Below are 15,614 nucleotides of genomic sequence, written 5' to 3'. Positions count from 1 at the left end.
GCATTGCCCCCGTCGTTCTGGTAGTCATCCTGTGCCTTACTATTGCACCTCTTGACAGCTGTGGTGTAACACCTGAATTACACGAATCCCAGAACCACACTAAACAGTGTTGAAGGCTGGATAGGGATGGATTACACCAATGTGTTATCCCAGATCAATGTCTATAAATATCTGAGGGGTGGGTCTCAAGTGGAGGGGGCAAGTCTCTTTTCAGTTGTGCACAGTAATAAGACAGGAAACAATGGGTACAAACTTGAACATAAAAGGTTTCACCTCAATATGGGGAGAAACTTCTTTACAGTGAGGGTGATGGTGCACTGGAACAGGTTGCCCATAGAGGTTGTGGAGTCTCCTTCCCTGGAGACTCAAAACCCACCTCAATGCATTCCTATGCAGCCTGCCCTAAATCATTCTGCTTTTGGCCGGGAGGGTTGAACTAAATGATCTCTGGAGGTCCTCTTCCAACCGCTAACATTCTGTGATTCTGTGGCAGAATTCCCACCCTTTCTGCTGCTAAGCCTCTGCTCATTATATGTCTGCATGTGTGTACAGGAAGCTTGGCTTAGGTCTTTTGTAAATGACATACCCGGTGTTTTCCTTCCTAGGAAGGAATTAGGGCAGCACTTCCCGATGGGCAGAACTTCACCTGTGTCACCAAAGTACTGTGAGTTTAGTAAGGTTTGGTTCCTTTAAGGCACCTCTCATCCTAGGAAAGGATCTTTCCCTTACAACTACCTTGGTCTTGTTTTTCTTCAGAAATACAATTGCTTTTAATGAAAAAGAAATTTTTCCATCACTGATCTCATTTATACTTTGTCTTGTGTTTTCTTACTGTGGCCAAAGCATATGCTGCATTTTGAGGCTAAATTGACTCATTTTCCTAAAATCCTTGTTGGGTTTTTTTTTGGTCTTGTTTTCTTGTTGTTTTTTGGTTTTTTTCTTCTTTCTTTTCTGTTGTGTAATGAATTCCACAAAAAGCAGCCTCTGCAATCAAGTCTTGTGGCTGCTCCCCAGCCTGCGGGCTCTGCTGTCCATGTGTAGGTGAGCAGAGGGGCTCTGGGTCGGTGGCCCCCTGCGGTCTGGCTTTTTGTGTGTGACCTAGAGAGCACCCAGGGGAGCTGTGTGGAGATGCTCATTGTGCCTTGTTTTTTTAAATGATTTTGCATCAACCTCTTTTCCTAACCTTTCACTTTTGGTGTGTTTGTGTGGCTGATTGATTTGGTTTGTCTTTAGAAGAAATGAACTCCTATTTCAGCCCATTCCTCCAGCACAGAGCACCCATGGCAACCCTTGGGTCTGGTCACCTGTCATTCTGTTGGCTGATACGTTGAGGTTGGCTGCTATGTTGTTAGGATGATGTTTTTCTCCAGGCTCTTCCCCTCACAGTGGCATTTGGGCACCTTGCTGGGCTTGCTGTGAAAGCTCCCCTTAAGAAGATGCTGTTAGCTAAAAGGCATTTTTAAGGCAAAACTCCTTTGCAATGTTTAGCTTTTAATCCCTCTCTTCCCACCCCACATGTCATCTTCTGGTTATGGGGTGCTGGAATTATATGAGCTCCAATGAACTCATGCACCTAACTTTAGGGCTCCTGCTTTCAAAGTATAATTCTGCTTTTTGAAGGTGGTGGGCAGAGCTGGTTAAGCATTTTGGGCAGTGGCAGAAATAGCTGCTGTTTAGCAGAATGAGCTCCGAGGTAACTGGCAGCACTCACCACCTGGACTGTTTTCTTGACATTTATTTGCTTTTACTGGCACTTAAATGCCACCTGCTAGGACAAAACTTTCCATTAAAAAGGTAAAATTAAATTTGCCTGACTCAGCAGAAGCCACCTCAGCTGGTGTGAGTGGTGTGATGCTGCCCTGCGAGGCGTGATGGGTCTTCCTCTGTATCTACAGATACATACCTGTGGGTCTGTAGAGGTAAAATACAGATGGCACCATCCCTGATAGCTTAGGGCACAGCTTTCCAAAACTGCATTTTATAGCTCTCCCTGCTGAGAAGCAAACAAAGGTTAAATCCACAGAACTACAGAATTTTGCTGGTCTAGCCCCTCCTTTATGAGCACTTGAGCTGCTGCTGCCTGGCTCTGGGCATGGCAAGTCCTGGGCACTGCTGGCTTGAGGGGGCTTGTGGGGAGCAACCGACTGGCTCAGGATGGCATCTGCTCTCTGGATGGCAGTGCATGGAAATAATGACCCCAGTGCTACATTTGCCTCCAGTACTCACTTTTCCTTAGCTTCAGAGAGGTGTGAGGAATTATTTCCTTAGGAAATTTTAGGAGTGCCTTCTGCCTCCTGCCAAGTGTCTCCAGAGTTAACCAGCCAGTCTGTTGTTTGCTTGTTCTTGTTTGTTTGGAGGATTTTTGGCAGTTTTCCTTTATGCCAGTTCAAGCCATTCAAGCTGCCACTGTCAGCTGGCTGAACCCTGAGACGAGGAGTGTCTGGAGCTCTGGGATGTGACCCTCATGGGCAGCTCCATCATGCCCATCTGGCACCTCCACAGAAAGCAGGAGGTCTCCCTGCCTGTGCCCTGTGATGGGGTGGACTGGCATTGGGAGAGGGGGGGCTGCCAGCACCAGTGCTGTGTTGTGCCACGCCATGGGCTCCCTGTGCTACTGTCTAACCCCTGTGACAAAGGGGACATGCCTGGTTCAGGAGACTGTCAAGGAGGACTTTAGACTGGCCCTTCCTGGGGCAAGGAGTGGTGGTAATGGGAAGAGAATTGCAGAAGTTCAGTTTGCCTTTAGCTAAATCGCTTCATTAGGGTGAATTGTGCTGGTTAATGTTTCTGTGGCCCAAAGCTGCTGGTTTTGTGTGGTGGGGGCATCCAGCACACGGTGGCCGGGAGGGCTTTGGGAGGTCCTGTCTGCATGGCAGCTTGGAAACACTCTGCTTTGCAGACTGTCATTAAAGATCCCTCCTAGAGGCTCTTCTGTGGCACTGAAAAAGTGAATTAATGAGTTTTTTATTAAGTAGCAGAGCTCAAAGCATGCAGAACCCGTGTAGGCACGTGAGAGCTTTTCAGAGGAAGGAGACAGTGATGACTCTGGCATCTCAGCCACTTTACTTGGTCTTCTGCTCAACTGCATGCTGCTGCTTCTGGTGGCCTAAAGCCTGTCTGTCTCTCTTGCAGCGGAGCTGGAGTTTGTACAGATAATCATAATCGTGGTGGTGATGATGGTGATGGTGGTGGTGATCACATGTCTGCTGAACCACTACAAGCTCTCTGCACGATCCTTCATCAGCCGGCACAGCCAGGGGAGGCGGCGAGACGAGAACCTCTCATCAGTAAGTCACACCCTGCTCTCCCGGCCCACGTCCTCCTGTGCTGTTTGCCAAATGATGTGACACTGGGGAAATGTGTGAGCCAAAGGCATTTGTTTAGGCTGTGCTTGTGCATGAAGAGACACCCTCCAGGTTGAGTCTTGACCTCATTTTCTGCCTCTCAGTTACAGGGAGAGAGAGGCTTTTAGGGATACCTGTGGCTCTTAAGGGCGTTGTGTGTTGCAATGTATGGACAGCCATTGCCTCTGCTTTTGCCTGAATTTGTTATTTGGGCTTGACATCAGTAAAGTAACTGCACAAGGCTGTTCTTGGTATGTCCTGTTTCTGAAACCACTGTGTGCCCTCAGCTCCTTGGGGTGCTTATACTGTGCATTTAACAGCCCCAGACTATTGAGTCCTAGGTAGCTCCAGCTGGACAGTCTCAAATGACTGGATAAAAACTTCTTGTCTGCCTTGAGGAGATTGGGAAATCCTGAAAGACTTCCTCCAGTTTTCACCAGTGGTGCAGCCATTGCTGTGGTGGAGGGGTCAGCAAACCAGCCAGATGAACAGAAATCTTTCCAAGGGGATGCTCAATAGGTTCCCTGTGTAATCCAGGCTCCCTGCTTCATAAAAGCCCAAGGAGAAACATGTTAATTGTACCTCTGACAGGAACTGTAGGGCAAGCCTCTGCAGCCTCGAGGCAGATGTTGGTTTATGCAGTTTTCTCAAATGCAGCAGCTCAGAGGGACTCACAAGATCCTATAGAGAAAAGGCATCACATTTTCTTGGAGGGTGAGCATGTACTATTCACAGCTGCCTACATGGCTCTCTCTCCAGTGCAGGCATGTCTGGCATTGATTCTTTTTATTTTTTTTAACATTCACCCTGAAGGATTTGAAGCTCTTTAAAACTATAGGGCTTCCTCAAGGTCACTGCTTCAAGCCTTCTCTGCAGGTTTCCAGGGCAGGCTGAGCACACTGGTGCTGCCTTGTGGTGGTCTGTGTGGGTCTTGTATCAAATTCCTGCTCACTGCAGGAAAAAAGATCAAATACTGGGATTGCTTTCTCCCCCCAGAACCCCCCTTTTTTTTTTTCCTTCTGTTTTCTCTCTCTCTCTTTTTTTTTTTTTCCTGGGCATCTTTTGTGAAGTAAGCCTTCAGTTAAGTGCTGTAGAAGGCTGTGCAGCAGGCAGATGCCCAGGGCACAGCTGTCCCTCTGCTCCATAGCTGCTCTTTTTGTCATGTTGCTCATAGCTGACAAAAGTCCCATATTGGACACTCAGTGCCAAAGTGAGGAAGACACCCATTGGGAAGGAAGCTCTGTCCATCCCAAGCTCAATTAAAGCCCCCCTTGTTTTGTGGGCTGTGGAGCGCAGCTCCAGAGGGCACAACGGTGAGCTCAGTCTGTTGGTGCTGTGCAGTAAGATCCAAGTGCTGGAATGCCTGATCTGTGTTCAACCAGGCAGAGCGAGGGTGGTGATCACTCCAGCACCTGCCTGCTATAGGGAGCAGAGCTAACCCACACACACAGATCCCTGCTCCTTCTGGACTCACAGAAATCTTACATCTCATCTTACCACCCCATCGAGATGGGATTCCAGCAGTAGCAGAATGTGGGCACCCAAGCACATGAATTATTGAAAAAAGCAGAAAGGTTGCTTTCTCCTTTTCAGATATTTGACTCTTTTATGTTTTACTTTAACAATACCAAAATGTTTCCATTTACATTTTCAAAGCAAGTATCAGATCAAACCTTTTTCATTTTGATATACAGATGTCTGTTTTCTTAAATGGCTTGGATTTTATTTTCTTTAAGAAGCAAGACTAACGTGGAAAGAGAGGAGAAAATCAATGGAGATTGAACAAAAATTTCAGGTTGACTGTTTAAGAGAGGATGCCCTTTTCTCCTTTTTCAAAGGTGGTTTTTTTTTCTGTTTCAAATTATACCAGGCAAAAATTTCCTCAGCAAACCAGCTCTGTTATGTAGTCAGCCTTCAGACACATCAGTGATTAAATGGCTTTTCAGCAAAGGTTTATCTCTGCACCTCTGCCACACTCAGTGAGGATGCAGAATCTTCCACACCTTTCTCAGAGCTAAGGAGAGAAATGTGAATATGCCATTTTGGCTTTGGTTTGGTTTTTTGCACTCTTTATAATCCTTCCCCCTCTCCCTGCCCCTGTCAATGTAGCGGTGATAGAGTGGCAGCCAAGCTTCCCTGTGGCCTGAGCGCCCTCCTGATGGGACAGGGAAGCCCATCCTGTGCTAAGCAGGAAGCTCGTTAGAAGGGGATCAATCATAATAAAGATCTTAGAGGTATCTCCTCGGGCATTCAGCACAGGCTGTCGTCTTGTAGAAACCAGCTCCAGCCTAAACAAGCGCCAAGGGCTGGCAGGCAGAGGCTGTGCTGAACTGGATACCGGTTCACGTAGTCCATTAAACTTGCAGTGAACTGGCATTGGGCTTTTTAAATCCCAAACTTCATTTTGGTGTCGTGACCACAGATGGGCACTGGGGCTGCACGCACGCTTTTCATCTTTTGAAATATTAAAGTAGTTCATCCCATGGTCAGGATGCTGCTAGGGCTGCCTGAATTGTCCTTTTTTTGCTGTAGCTCGAAAATCACAAGTGAAGGAGAAATTGATTTCCCTAAAGATACTTTAATGCTCTTCTTGCTATAGAGGAAATTTTGTATTAGGTCATGTGTTTCTCCATCACTGGTCTCGCTGTACTTTATCTGTCTCCTTGTAACAATATTTAGGAAAGAGTGGCCTTGAGCACAAGCCCTATGAGGAGAGGCTGAGGGAGCTGGGATAGTTTAGCCTGGAGAAGAGGAGGCTCAGGGGTGACCTCATTGCCCTCTACAACTACCTGAAAGGTGGTTGTAGCCAGGAAGGGGTTGGTCTTTTCTCCCAGGCAACCAGCACCAGAACAAGAGGACACAGTCTCAAGCTGCACCAGGGGAAGTTTAGGCTGGAGGTGAGGAGAAAGTTCTTCACCGAGAGAGTCATTCGTCATTGGAATGGGCTGCCCAGGGAGGTGGTGGAGTCACCATCCCTGGAGGTGTTCAAGAGGGGATTGGACATGGCACTTGGTGCCATGGTCTAGTCATGAGGTCTGTGGTGACAGGTTGGACTCGATGATCTTTGAGGTCTCTTCCAACCTTAGTGATACTGTGATAACTAAAACTAAAAACTGTACTTAATCTGTCTCCTTATGACAATATCTAGGAAAACTAAAATGAAAACCTTTTTTTGCAGTAAGAATGACACTGTCCCTGCCCCTTTGGAACCCCCGAAAAGTGGTTTAAATTTGATTGCCAAGCACGCCTTTGTCCCCCAGAATGGAAAATACAAGCCCTCCTGAAGGCTCAGAGACTTAATCTGCACCCTGCAGCTTTACAGAGCAAATTCTCTGATGGTGCTAAAACAAGCACTTCTATAGAAGCTGAAGGCTCATCTCTAAAAAGAAATTAAAAAGTAATTTTAGGTTCAGCAGCGAGTCCTGGAATGCTTGTGGAGGCTTTTGCAGCCGTATTGCTCATCAGACAGCAGAGTCTCAGCTTTTGTTTCAGAAAACTAGAGCTTTCTAGACTCTGCCACTGTTGAGATGAATTCAATATTCTGAAAACCAGAGGTAAGCGAGGAGAGCCCCAAAGTGAGGATTTACAGCAGGGATGCTCCATCGTAGGGCAGTGCGGTTTGTCTCGGCTCAGTGGGGCTGTGTAGCCATCCCATGGCTGAAGTGAGAAGTCTGGAAGTGTGTGTTATGTATCTGAGGCTTTGCCCTCCTCTGACTGCTGATGTCCAGCAATTTTAATCCCGCTGTTGAGTTCTGGGGAGAGAGTAGCCTTTGCCCAGATGGGCTTCACAGTGATGTCAATGAGCAGTGAGTGTGCTATTTCTACTAGTTTGCTACTCTTGCCTCCATGTGTTGCCTGGAGCATCATTTCTGGACCTCATCTGTACAAACAGATGAGTCAATGTCTGAGCCAGAGATTTCTTCTAAACAGCTGGGTGCAGACTTTGGGTGAGGTGGTCCTTAGGAATAGGGCATGTTCTGGGTTGAGCAGCTCCCATAAGAGGGGGGTGTGTGTCCTCCCTGCCACAGTGGGAAGCCCCAGCTGAGCACAGCCATGTCTCACGTGCTGGGAATTGCTGGGATACAGCCACCCTCGTGGGAGCCAGCTGACATCACTCCCAGGAAAGGGGGAAGCAGATGGGATATTGCCATGGCACTGCCCACTGCCAAGTTAAATATAAAACATCTAGCAGAAGGCAGCGGGGTACTCGCTGCTCAGGAAGTCTGCCACGGGGGCATGGCAAAGTAAATACAATTTTCAGAGTGCTTCCTGCTCCTGCCCACTGCTTCAGCATCCTTTGGGATGAGGTGGAGGGCTGGTACTATGTGTGGCAGCACTGGAAACCCTCCCTGTTCCCTTTGGTGTCAGTGCCATGGCTGAACAGGGGATTAGAGGTGAGGGTTTAAGCTGTGACAGATACAGTTCCTCTGGGGTATATTGGCTGCTGTGGGAATTTGCCTGCAGACTATCCCTGCAGGCAAGAAGTACGTGTAAGATGGACCAGAGCAAGCAGTTGATGCCTGTGTGAACAGCTGCATATTGAAGTCTCAAGTCTGTATGGAACCTGGTGTTGTGCAGCACACTCCTCACCCAGCACTTTGATTAGCAGTAGCTGGAGGGATGCTGGCATTACAGCACTTAACCTCTGCTCCAAGGAGATGCTCCCTAAAAAACCGAGAAGTGGGAAGAATCTGGGCTGTCTCATTTCCATACAAATCACTGTTTTCTTTGCACTGGCAACAGGACTGCCTTGAGGTTTATGTGTAGAGCTGATCTTCACAAACAGGAACCTCATGGAATTCTCTCTATATCTGATACCATGTGTGATACCACAAGAGAAAATATATTCCAAAGTTGGGGGAAAATGAAGGAGGAAAAGAGAGGAGAGGGAATATAATAGGTGGCTGTTTTGGAGATGTAAAATGCTGTGTTTGAAGCAGTTGGATTCATGTCTTGGGATGCCCCAGTGCTGAGGGTTTTACTGTGGGACTTGGGCTGGTTCTGCCCAAGGAGGCACTCCCAGGCTGTTGGCTTTTGAAGATGCTTCCGAGAGTATCATCATCCTTCTACTGGGAGAGCTGCAAAGTTATGCAGCAATGTTTTTCCTTGCATGCCACAGGCTGGGATGAAGCCAGATGGGCTTCACAGCTGGGTAAGGTCCAGGGAGCATCAGCAGGGAGAATCCTTTCTGGCTTTATCAGTGAAGATGTCTGTGGTGCTGTGGTACCATTGCAGCTTTTACAGGCTTTCATGGGGACACCAGGCTGCCCAGGCTGTCACAAGGTTATTAAAGAGGGAGGGTTTGTGGCTTGCTTCTCTGGTCAGCCCTGCTGTGTAGGCTGGGCCTGAGGATGGACCTTGGATGAGACACCCTAAAGGGAAAAAGAAACACCCTTGGCATTTACTTATTTTTTTTTTTTTAACTGGTGGTAAATACTTCTGCCTGTGCCAGAACTGGAGATTCACCTGCAGGGAACTGACAAGTGCCAGCTATTCCAGGTTATAATGAAGAGCCTTCTGGCTTGTTTTCCCCCAGCCCTGCCTGGGAGGAATGCTGCTCAGTTCCATGTGAATATTAGCAATGTTTAAATATTTCAGTTCTTAAGGCAGAAGTGTCTAGGGTGACAGCAAATGGGAAGAACCTTTATTTGTTTTGATTACAACTTGTAAACTAATCTCATGGTTTGGGGGAAACTGGCTTGTGGCTTTCTCCTGCCTGGGGTTGTTGACACCTGGGTTGCGATTGCAGGATCGGGGTGACCCCTTGCAACGTAAGGAAACCTCTAGAACACAGTTCTCCAGGCTGCTTAAGCCAAGAACCATTTCTGCTTTTGGAGAAGAAATACTGTGGAACCATCTTGTTGCTACAGATTTATGGTGGTGTGTTGTTGTTGTTGGTTGTTGTTTTTTTAGCTAGATCAAAATTAGGCTTAACATTTGGTTATTCACTTGTTATCTTTGTTTTCCCATGCTTTCCTTGATAGTGTGCATCAGAATGTGGGTGTCAGGTTTTGCTTTTTAAAAAAAAAGCTTGTCATTATTTCATGGAGCATTTTCTGATGTCTTGTGAATCACCCACAGCTCATGGATCACAAATTGAAAAATACTCCTTTGGCATGTTTGAACCATGCTGGGTGGGGGTGGGTGGGTGGGTGGGAGGGAGGAAGTCTGCAGAGCGTTGTTTGCTGGTGTCGTTCTCATCATTCATTCTGCAAATGATCTATTCAGTATAAATGGAGGTGAAAATGGAGGGAAACTCTAACCAGAAGTGTTGTTTTCAGTGGTAATACACTAATGCCCTTAGCGTGCACCCCCCTGATACCCAGCATATATGATGGCAGCTAATACCTCTGCTAGAGCTGGCTGCAGCTGGGGCAGGGACGTGCAGCCACAGCACCTTACCTGGGCTCTGGTGCGGAATGAAGCCTGGCACAAGCCGTTTGCACAAGGAGCTTATCACTGCTGGCAGTCACTCACTCTGCCCTCTCTTCTTTCCCATGCAGGAGGGAAGCCTGTGGCCTTCGGAAAGCACGGTGTCAGGGAATGGAATAACAGAGGTGAGGGTGACGTGGGCATGGGTGCTGTGACCTTTGCTGCTGAGCGGGGTGCAGGTCTCACACCTCTCGCCCTCTTTTCTCTTTTTCTCTCCCTTTCAGCAGCAAATCTACACCCCGAGACCCAGCGACCGCCTGGCAGTGCCATCCTTTCTGCAGAGGGACCGCTTTAACAGATTCCAGCCCACCTACCCCTACATGCAGCACGAGATCGACCTGCCGCCCACCATCTCGCTGTCGGACGGCGAGGAGCCCCCCCCATACCAGGGACCCTGCACGCTGCAGCTGCGAGACCCCGAGCAGCAAATGGAGCTCAACAGAGAGTCAGTCCGGGCGCCCCCCAACAGAACCATCTTCGACAGTGACTTGATAGATAACTCAGTGTATGGGGGGCCGTGCCCCCCCAGCAGTAACTCTGGCATCAGCGCGACCTGTTACGGGAGCAATGGTAGGATGGAGGGACCGCCACCGACATACAGCGAGGTGATAGGGCACTACCCCGGGTCGACGTTTTACCAGCACCAGCAGAACAACAACGGGTTGCCCTCCATCTTGGAGGGCAGCAGACTCCATCATTCACAAATCAATGGCCTTGAGAGCACAACCATGTGGAACAAAGAGAAAGAGAAACAAAAAGGGCATCCCTTTTAAAAAAAAAATATAAAAGAAAAGGAGAAAAAGAAAAAAAAAGGCAAGAAAAGCAAATGAAACACTCTGCACTTCTCGTTAAAAGAAAAAGGAGAGAGAGAGAGAGAGTTGAGGAAGATGAGCAAAGAGAAAAAACAAAACCCACAAAAAAGCCCTTCCCCATCTCTCCATGTATAAATATTTACTTGTTATGTCTGGTCTGAATGCACAAGCCTACCAAGCTTGCAAAAACATTTCTTTATGGAGCTGTGTCTAGACGTTTAAAAAGGAAAACAAACAAACGAAAAATCAACTGTAGTCCTTTTTTTCATTTGTTTTTGGGGGTTTGGTTTTTTTTTGGGGGGGGGAGGGTTGTGTTTTTTTGTTTGTTTGTTGTTGTTTCTAGTTGAGCTGTGTGTGAATGCTCTTTTTTTTTTTGTTGTTGGTTTGTTTTGGGGGTGTTTGGTTTTGGTTTTTTTTTTTTGGTTGTTCGTTCGTTCGCTGATTTCACTTCTCTTTAAAGACAAAAATATTTGCACAAAAAAAAACAAACAAAAAAAAAACAAAAACAAAAACCCAACATTTTGTTGAAAGATCTGCAATATAAAATATATAAATATATATTAAAAAAGAAAGAAGAAAAAAAAAACAAAAAAAAAAAACAAAAAAAAAAAAAAGAAGAAAAAAAGAAGAAATAAGAGAAAAGTGTATGTGTAAGGAGCCAGGAGTATTTTTGTATTTAGAAGAGGCCTATTCAGAAAAAAAAAAAATTTAAAAAAAAAAATAGGAAAAAAAAAGAGGGGGGGGGGGGAAAAAAATAGAGGAAAAGAAATAAGAGAGAGAAAAAAAAAAAAGAAGAAGAAAAAAAAAATCGTTTTCTGAACCAGAAGAAACAAAAAAAAAAGGCAATTTTTTTTTTGAGTGCCAACTCAAAAACAGTGTGTTACATTGTAAAAAAAAAAAAAAAAAAAACAAAACAAAAACCAGCAAAAAAAAAAAGGGAAAAAAAAAAAAGAGCAAAAAAAAAAACCACAAAAAAAAATTTCAAAAGCAGGGGTTTAGAGTTATTTATATAAATGTTGAAATTTTTGCACTATTTTTTAATATAAATATGTCAGTGCTTGTGTTGGTCAAAGCCTCTATCATGTCTACCATGAACCTGTTAAGGGATATATGTCAAAGTGAAGAACAAAGTAGCTGGAAGGGGGTGGAAGATGGCTGATGCCAGCCCTGGGAGGAGCGGTGAGCGAGACTGCATCTTATGCAAATCCTTAATTTCCAGAGTCCCCGTGCGTGGCCGCTGACAGTCGTGGCTTTAATACATTCCCTACAAAGCAAGAGGAGTTGGTGTGTGTCTGTGTGTCATCTGGTAGGATTATTGGAGTAAAGAAAGGTAAAATAAAAGCTCCCTGCTTCCCAGAGTCAGCAATGACTGAAGCAGGCAAAAATTACTTGATTTATTAGTTTTTTTTTGGACAACCTCTTAAGTTTTTGGAGGGGGGTGGGTGGTGGGGATCAGAATAAACTTCTGTGTCTGAAGGAACAAAGTGGTTTTTGGTTTTTTGTTTTGGTTTTTTCCTTTCAATGTTTAACTGAAGGGCCCTGTTTGGAGCTAAAGTGGTGATTGTAGAAGTTAATGCGAGTTGATGGTGACGTGCCCGCCGGCTGCCTTTTAGCTAGGGTTTAAATATCTCATGGGAAGTATGAGCTGAACGGTGTGGTGGTGGTGGTGAAAGTCTCTCTCGTTTTGTATTAGCCTCCCAAACCTCTCTTTGGGATAAGCAGGCGCAGCCATGTCTCGCAGCTCTGCCATCCCTGGGGCTGCCTCTGGTCATCCCTATTTTTTACTTTATTATCCTAGCTAAAGAGGTGTCAGATACAGCAGATGGCAATGAATCTGCTCCTGTGATGTATGAATTAAGGCTAAGGAAATACGCTTAATGCTTTAGAAGCAAACCCTTCCTTTACCTCTTCTGAAGATGTCCTCATCTGCAGCAGCACAGTCCCACCTGCCCTCCCGCCTGCCGGGTGTTGTGTGTCTTTTAATTTATCTTGCTTTTGGAAGCATTTTGTCTTACTATGCTATTGTTTACATTTTTGTATGGTGTGTAGGTGTCTGGTAGGTGTTTCACCCTCGTGGTGAAGGTGTACGTGACGGAGCGAGCGAGTGGGAAACCTGAGGGCGAGAGAAAGCGCAAGGGCAAATCCCTGGCCCAGTCTCCTGGCCGGGAGAGCGTCGCTGGGGTGCGAGGAGGGGTCGGTGTGGGAACCACAGAGTGCAAAGCTTTTACAAGGAGGTGCGATTTCATTTTCTGCAGGATGCTATCTAGTAGAGTGACATAAATGAAAGATATAAAGGCAATAACTATTGTTTTTAAGCAACTTTTTCTATTACTTGAAAAAAAAAGAAAAAGACAACAACCCCACAACCAACCATGAGAACGGTTTTGAAGTTCTGACCATTTGAACACTATTTATATGTATTTTAAAGATGATGAATAGCTGAACTTGAAGTTTGAGCATTATTTTTTGCCTCTTTTTTTTTTTTTATTTCTACTATTATTATTTTTTTGCCTAGAAATAGTCCTGTACCTTCACAATATTTCAAGCTGCTTTTCCACAGCTCTTGAAACCTTCATAGCTTTACAGTTGTGTAACCTAAATTTTGATGACCTAAAAAAAAAAAAGAAGAAAAAAGCCACAAAAAAAACCCACCCAAACCCAAGTCTTGCAAAGGAATAAATCTAGTTTGTCATGAAAGGTACAAAACTGGTGAATTTCTACAAGGTTTTTGAAATGTATCTTTCCTTTATGTAACATGTCTATTTAGTGCCTTATTAAAGAAACAGTAACCCTCCCTTTTTAGAGAGGGGAAAACAAAATCATCGTTAGCATCACAAGTAACCAGCGTCTGGTCTCTTGCTCCTTTGGACCTTGCATCCGATTTTCCTTTCCCGTCTTTCCCAGCAGCTCTGCCTGCTCCTGGAGCAGCTCCCCGTGCCTGGCCACGCAGGCTGCTCCTGCTGCTCTTCTCCCACCATTTGTAAGGGAACTTGAACACGTTTATGCACATTGTCCTGCCCAGGGAGGTAGGAAATCAGTGGATATTGTAAATGAAATACCAACCAAAAGAGAAACCGAAGTACAATATCTACTGCCCTCTTGAGCCAAAATGTGTGAATAGTGGGGCTGGGGCTTTTTTTGGGGGGGTGGGAGGGGGTGCTCTGTGATCTGAACTAGTTTGTTTGCTATGAAAAACCTGGTTACCTCAGCAGGTTTTGGGTGGAATATGCATCACACATGTAAAACTGAGCAGTGAATAAGGAGGTGTTGTGGGGACTGGAGGTTGTTAAGTAATGGGATTGTCTTGTCATGTGGTGTCACCTGGCCACCAAACCCCCGGAGAGGTCAGGGAGGTGGGTAGGGGCTGGCAAGGCATGAAGGGGTAGTGGCAGAGGGTCTGAAAATGCAGTGCAATTAAACCCAACTCTTGTGCTTTGAAGTCCTTGAAATTTCAACTGATTTGTTGGGAGTTTTTTCCTGTTTTTCTTCTCTTTCCCCAATCTACTCCTAGTGTGAGCTTTCATTTATCAGGCATCACCCCAAGTATCTGCAGCTGAGTGATTGTTGCGTTCATGTGTCCAGTTTCATTTACCTCTTTCTCTAGTTTGGGGAATTTACTGAGTGTGAAATGAGGTGGCTCATCAACTGATGCCTTTCACTCCATGCCATGCACAAACACAAACCAAGCTCCCACCTTTCCCACTGCTGGTGCAGCTCCCTGGGGAGCAGCCACAGCTTCAGTGCAGGGTAGCTCTGAGTCCCAGGCAGTGGGTGCCACTGAAGTCCACCTTTTGTCTTTCTTCTGTCCATCCCTCTGCTTTGCAGTCCCAAGAACTGTGTATTTAAGTGCAGATACCAGATCTGGGGCCCAGATCAACTCCAAGTTCGGAATGGGTGTTTAGAAATAATGGTCTGTTCTTTTTTTATTATTGTTGTTCTTGTTGTTGTTGTTATTACTATTTAATGTTACTTTTTGCCTCGGGGTCCATTTCTTCCCAATTCCCACATCCCATATTGCCACCAAGGCAGAGATTTTGCTTTGCACACCCTTGCTGATGTCTCTACTTGTTTCCTTCTGGCCTTCATGCAGCTCGAGAGAGAACTGCACTAGAAGCTGGGCTGTGGTCCTGCTCCGTAGGAGTCTCTAGCAACTTGCAGCTGCCAGCAGAGAGATTCAGGCCCCTTACAAATGATTTATTTCTAAGCAAATGCAGAAAAAGCAAGGCATTGATAATGCTTAGCAACCTCTTGTCCTAGCCTGCCTTTTTGCTCGGAGTTTTAAGAGTCATGTTAGCTTTAAAAGGGGTTGTTAATCTTCCAGAGTTTCTTAGCTTACAGTACAGCAAACAGCATCCTTAAAGTGCCCCCAGATCTTACTGGCCGGCAACGGGAACGTGGCTTTGTTGATCAGGATGGTGAGGAGGGATGGGTTTCATTTGGGGCTGACACTGGTAAAACTCATGTTCCCTTCACAAGCCTCGATGTCACCAGTTTGAAGATTCAGCTTTACTAATCTAGTGTGTTGTTTCCATAAGCATTATGAAGTTCATTCTGTCTTAAGTGGGGGTGTAAGGATATCCAATTGCTTTCTGGAGAATCAGCCTTTTGTACACGTGTCAAACTCTACAATTGCACTAACTGCTATATTAAAAAATAACTAAAAGCCCAACATTTTTACTAAGAACTGGGAGAAGACTGCACCCAGATGTATGGCATTAACAGTGCTAGGTGAGAACAGAATGAATTTTTAATCTCTTCTGTCTCTGGATCGCTCAGAGATTTTCTATGTGCAACACAGAGCTACGAAAAAAGTTTTCCAGAAACCGCTACCAATTTTTGCTGTACTATAGAAGCTCGTGAAGGACAACATTAAAGTCCTAATTTGCCTGCCTTATAGACACATTTCATTGTATTAATACTTTTCTTAAACTTCCAGTTGCATTGCTTTGGCTTTGGAGTTTGTTATAGGCAGTCCTGTATCCTGAGTTCTGTTCGAGGTTTAAACTTATGTAAACTATTGACAGCA

General features: G+C 45.6%; 1 protein-coding gene across 3 annotated transcripts in view; it reads left to right on the top strand.

Annotated features, from left to right (window-relative positions):
* Window positions 1–10,857, top strand: part of PMEPA1 (prostate transmembrane protein, androgen induced 1) — a 47,574-nt gene extending 36,717 nt beyond the window's left edge. For 2 of the 3 annotated variants that reach the window (XM_054173482.1, XM_054173480.1), the window contains 3 exons: window positions 3,133–3,287; window positions 9,848–9,901; window positions 10,001–10,857. In XM_054173482.1, coding sequence (XP_054029457.1) covers window positions 3,133–3,287; window positions 9,848–9,901; window positions 10,001–10,549 — 758 coding nt within the window. In that variant the 3' untranslated portion in view covers window positions 10,550–10,857. The remainder of the gene's footprint in view (window positions 1–3,132; window positions 3,288–9,847; window positions 9,902–10,000) is intronic. The other variant, XM_054173481.1, reaches the window with a different exon arrangement.
* The last annotated feature ends 4,757 nt before the right edge of the window (window positions 10,858–15,614 follow it).

Source organism: Dryobates pubescens, chromosome 26 (assembly GCF_014839835.1).
Source record: "Dryobates pubescens isolate bDryPub1 chromosome 26, bDryPub1.pri, whole genome shotgun sequence".
Lineage (NCBI taxonomy): Eukaryota > Metazoa > Chordata > Aves > Piciformes > Picidae > Dryobates > Dryobates pubescens.
The sequence above is the reverse complement of the archived record's forward strand: the minus strand, read 5'-3'. Positions and strand labels throughout refer to the sequence as shown.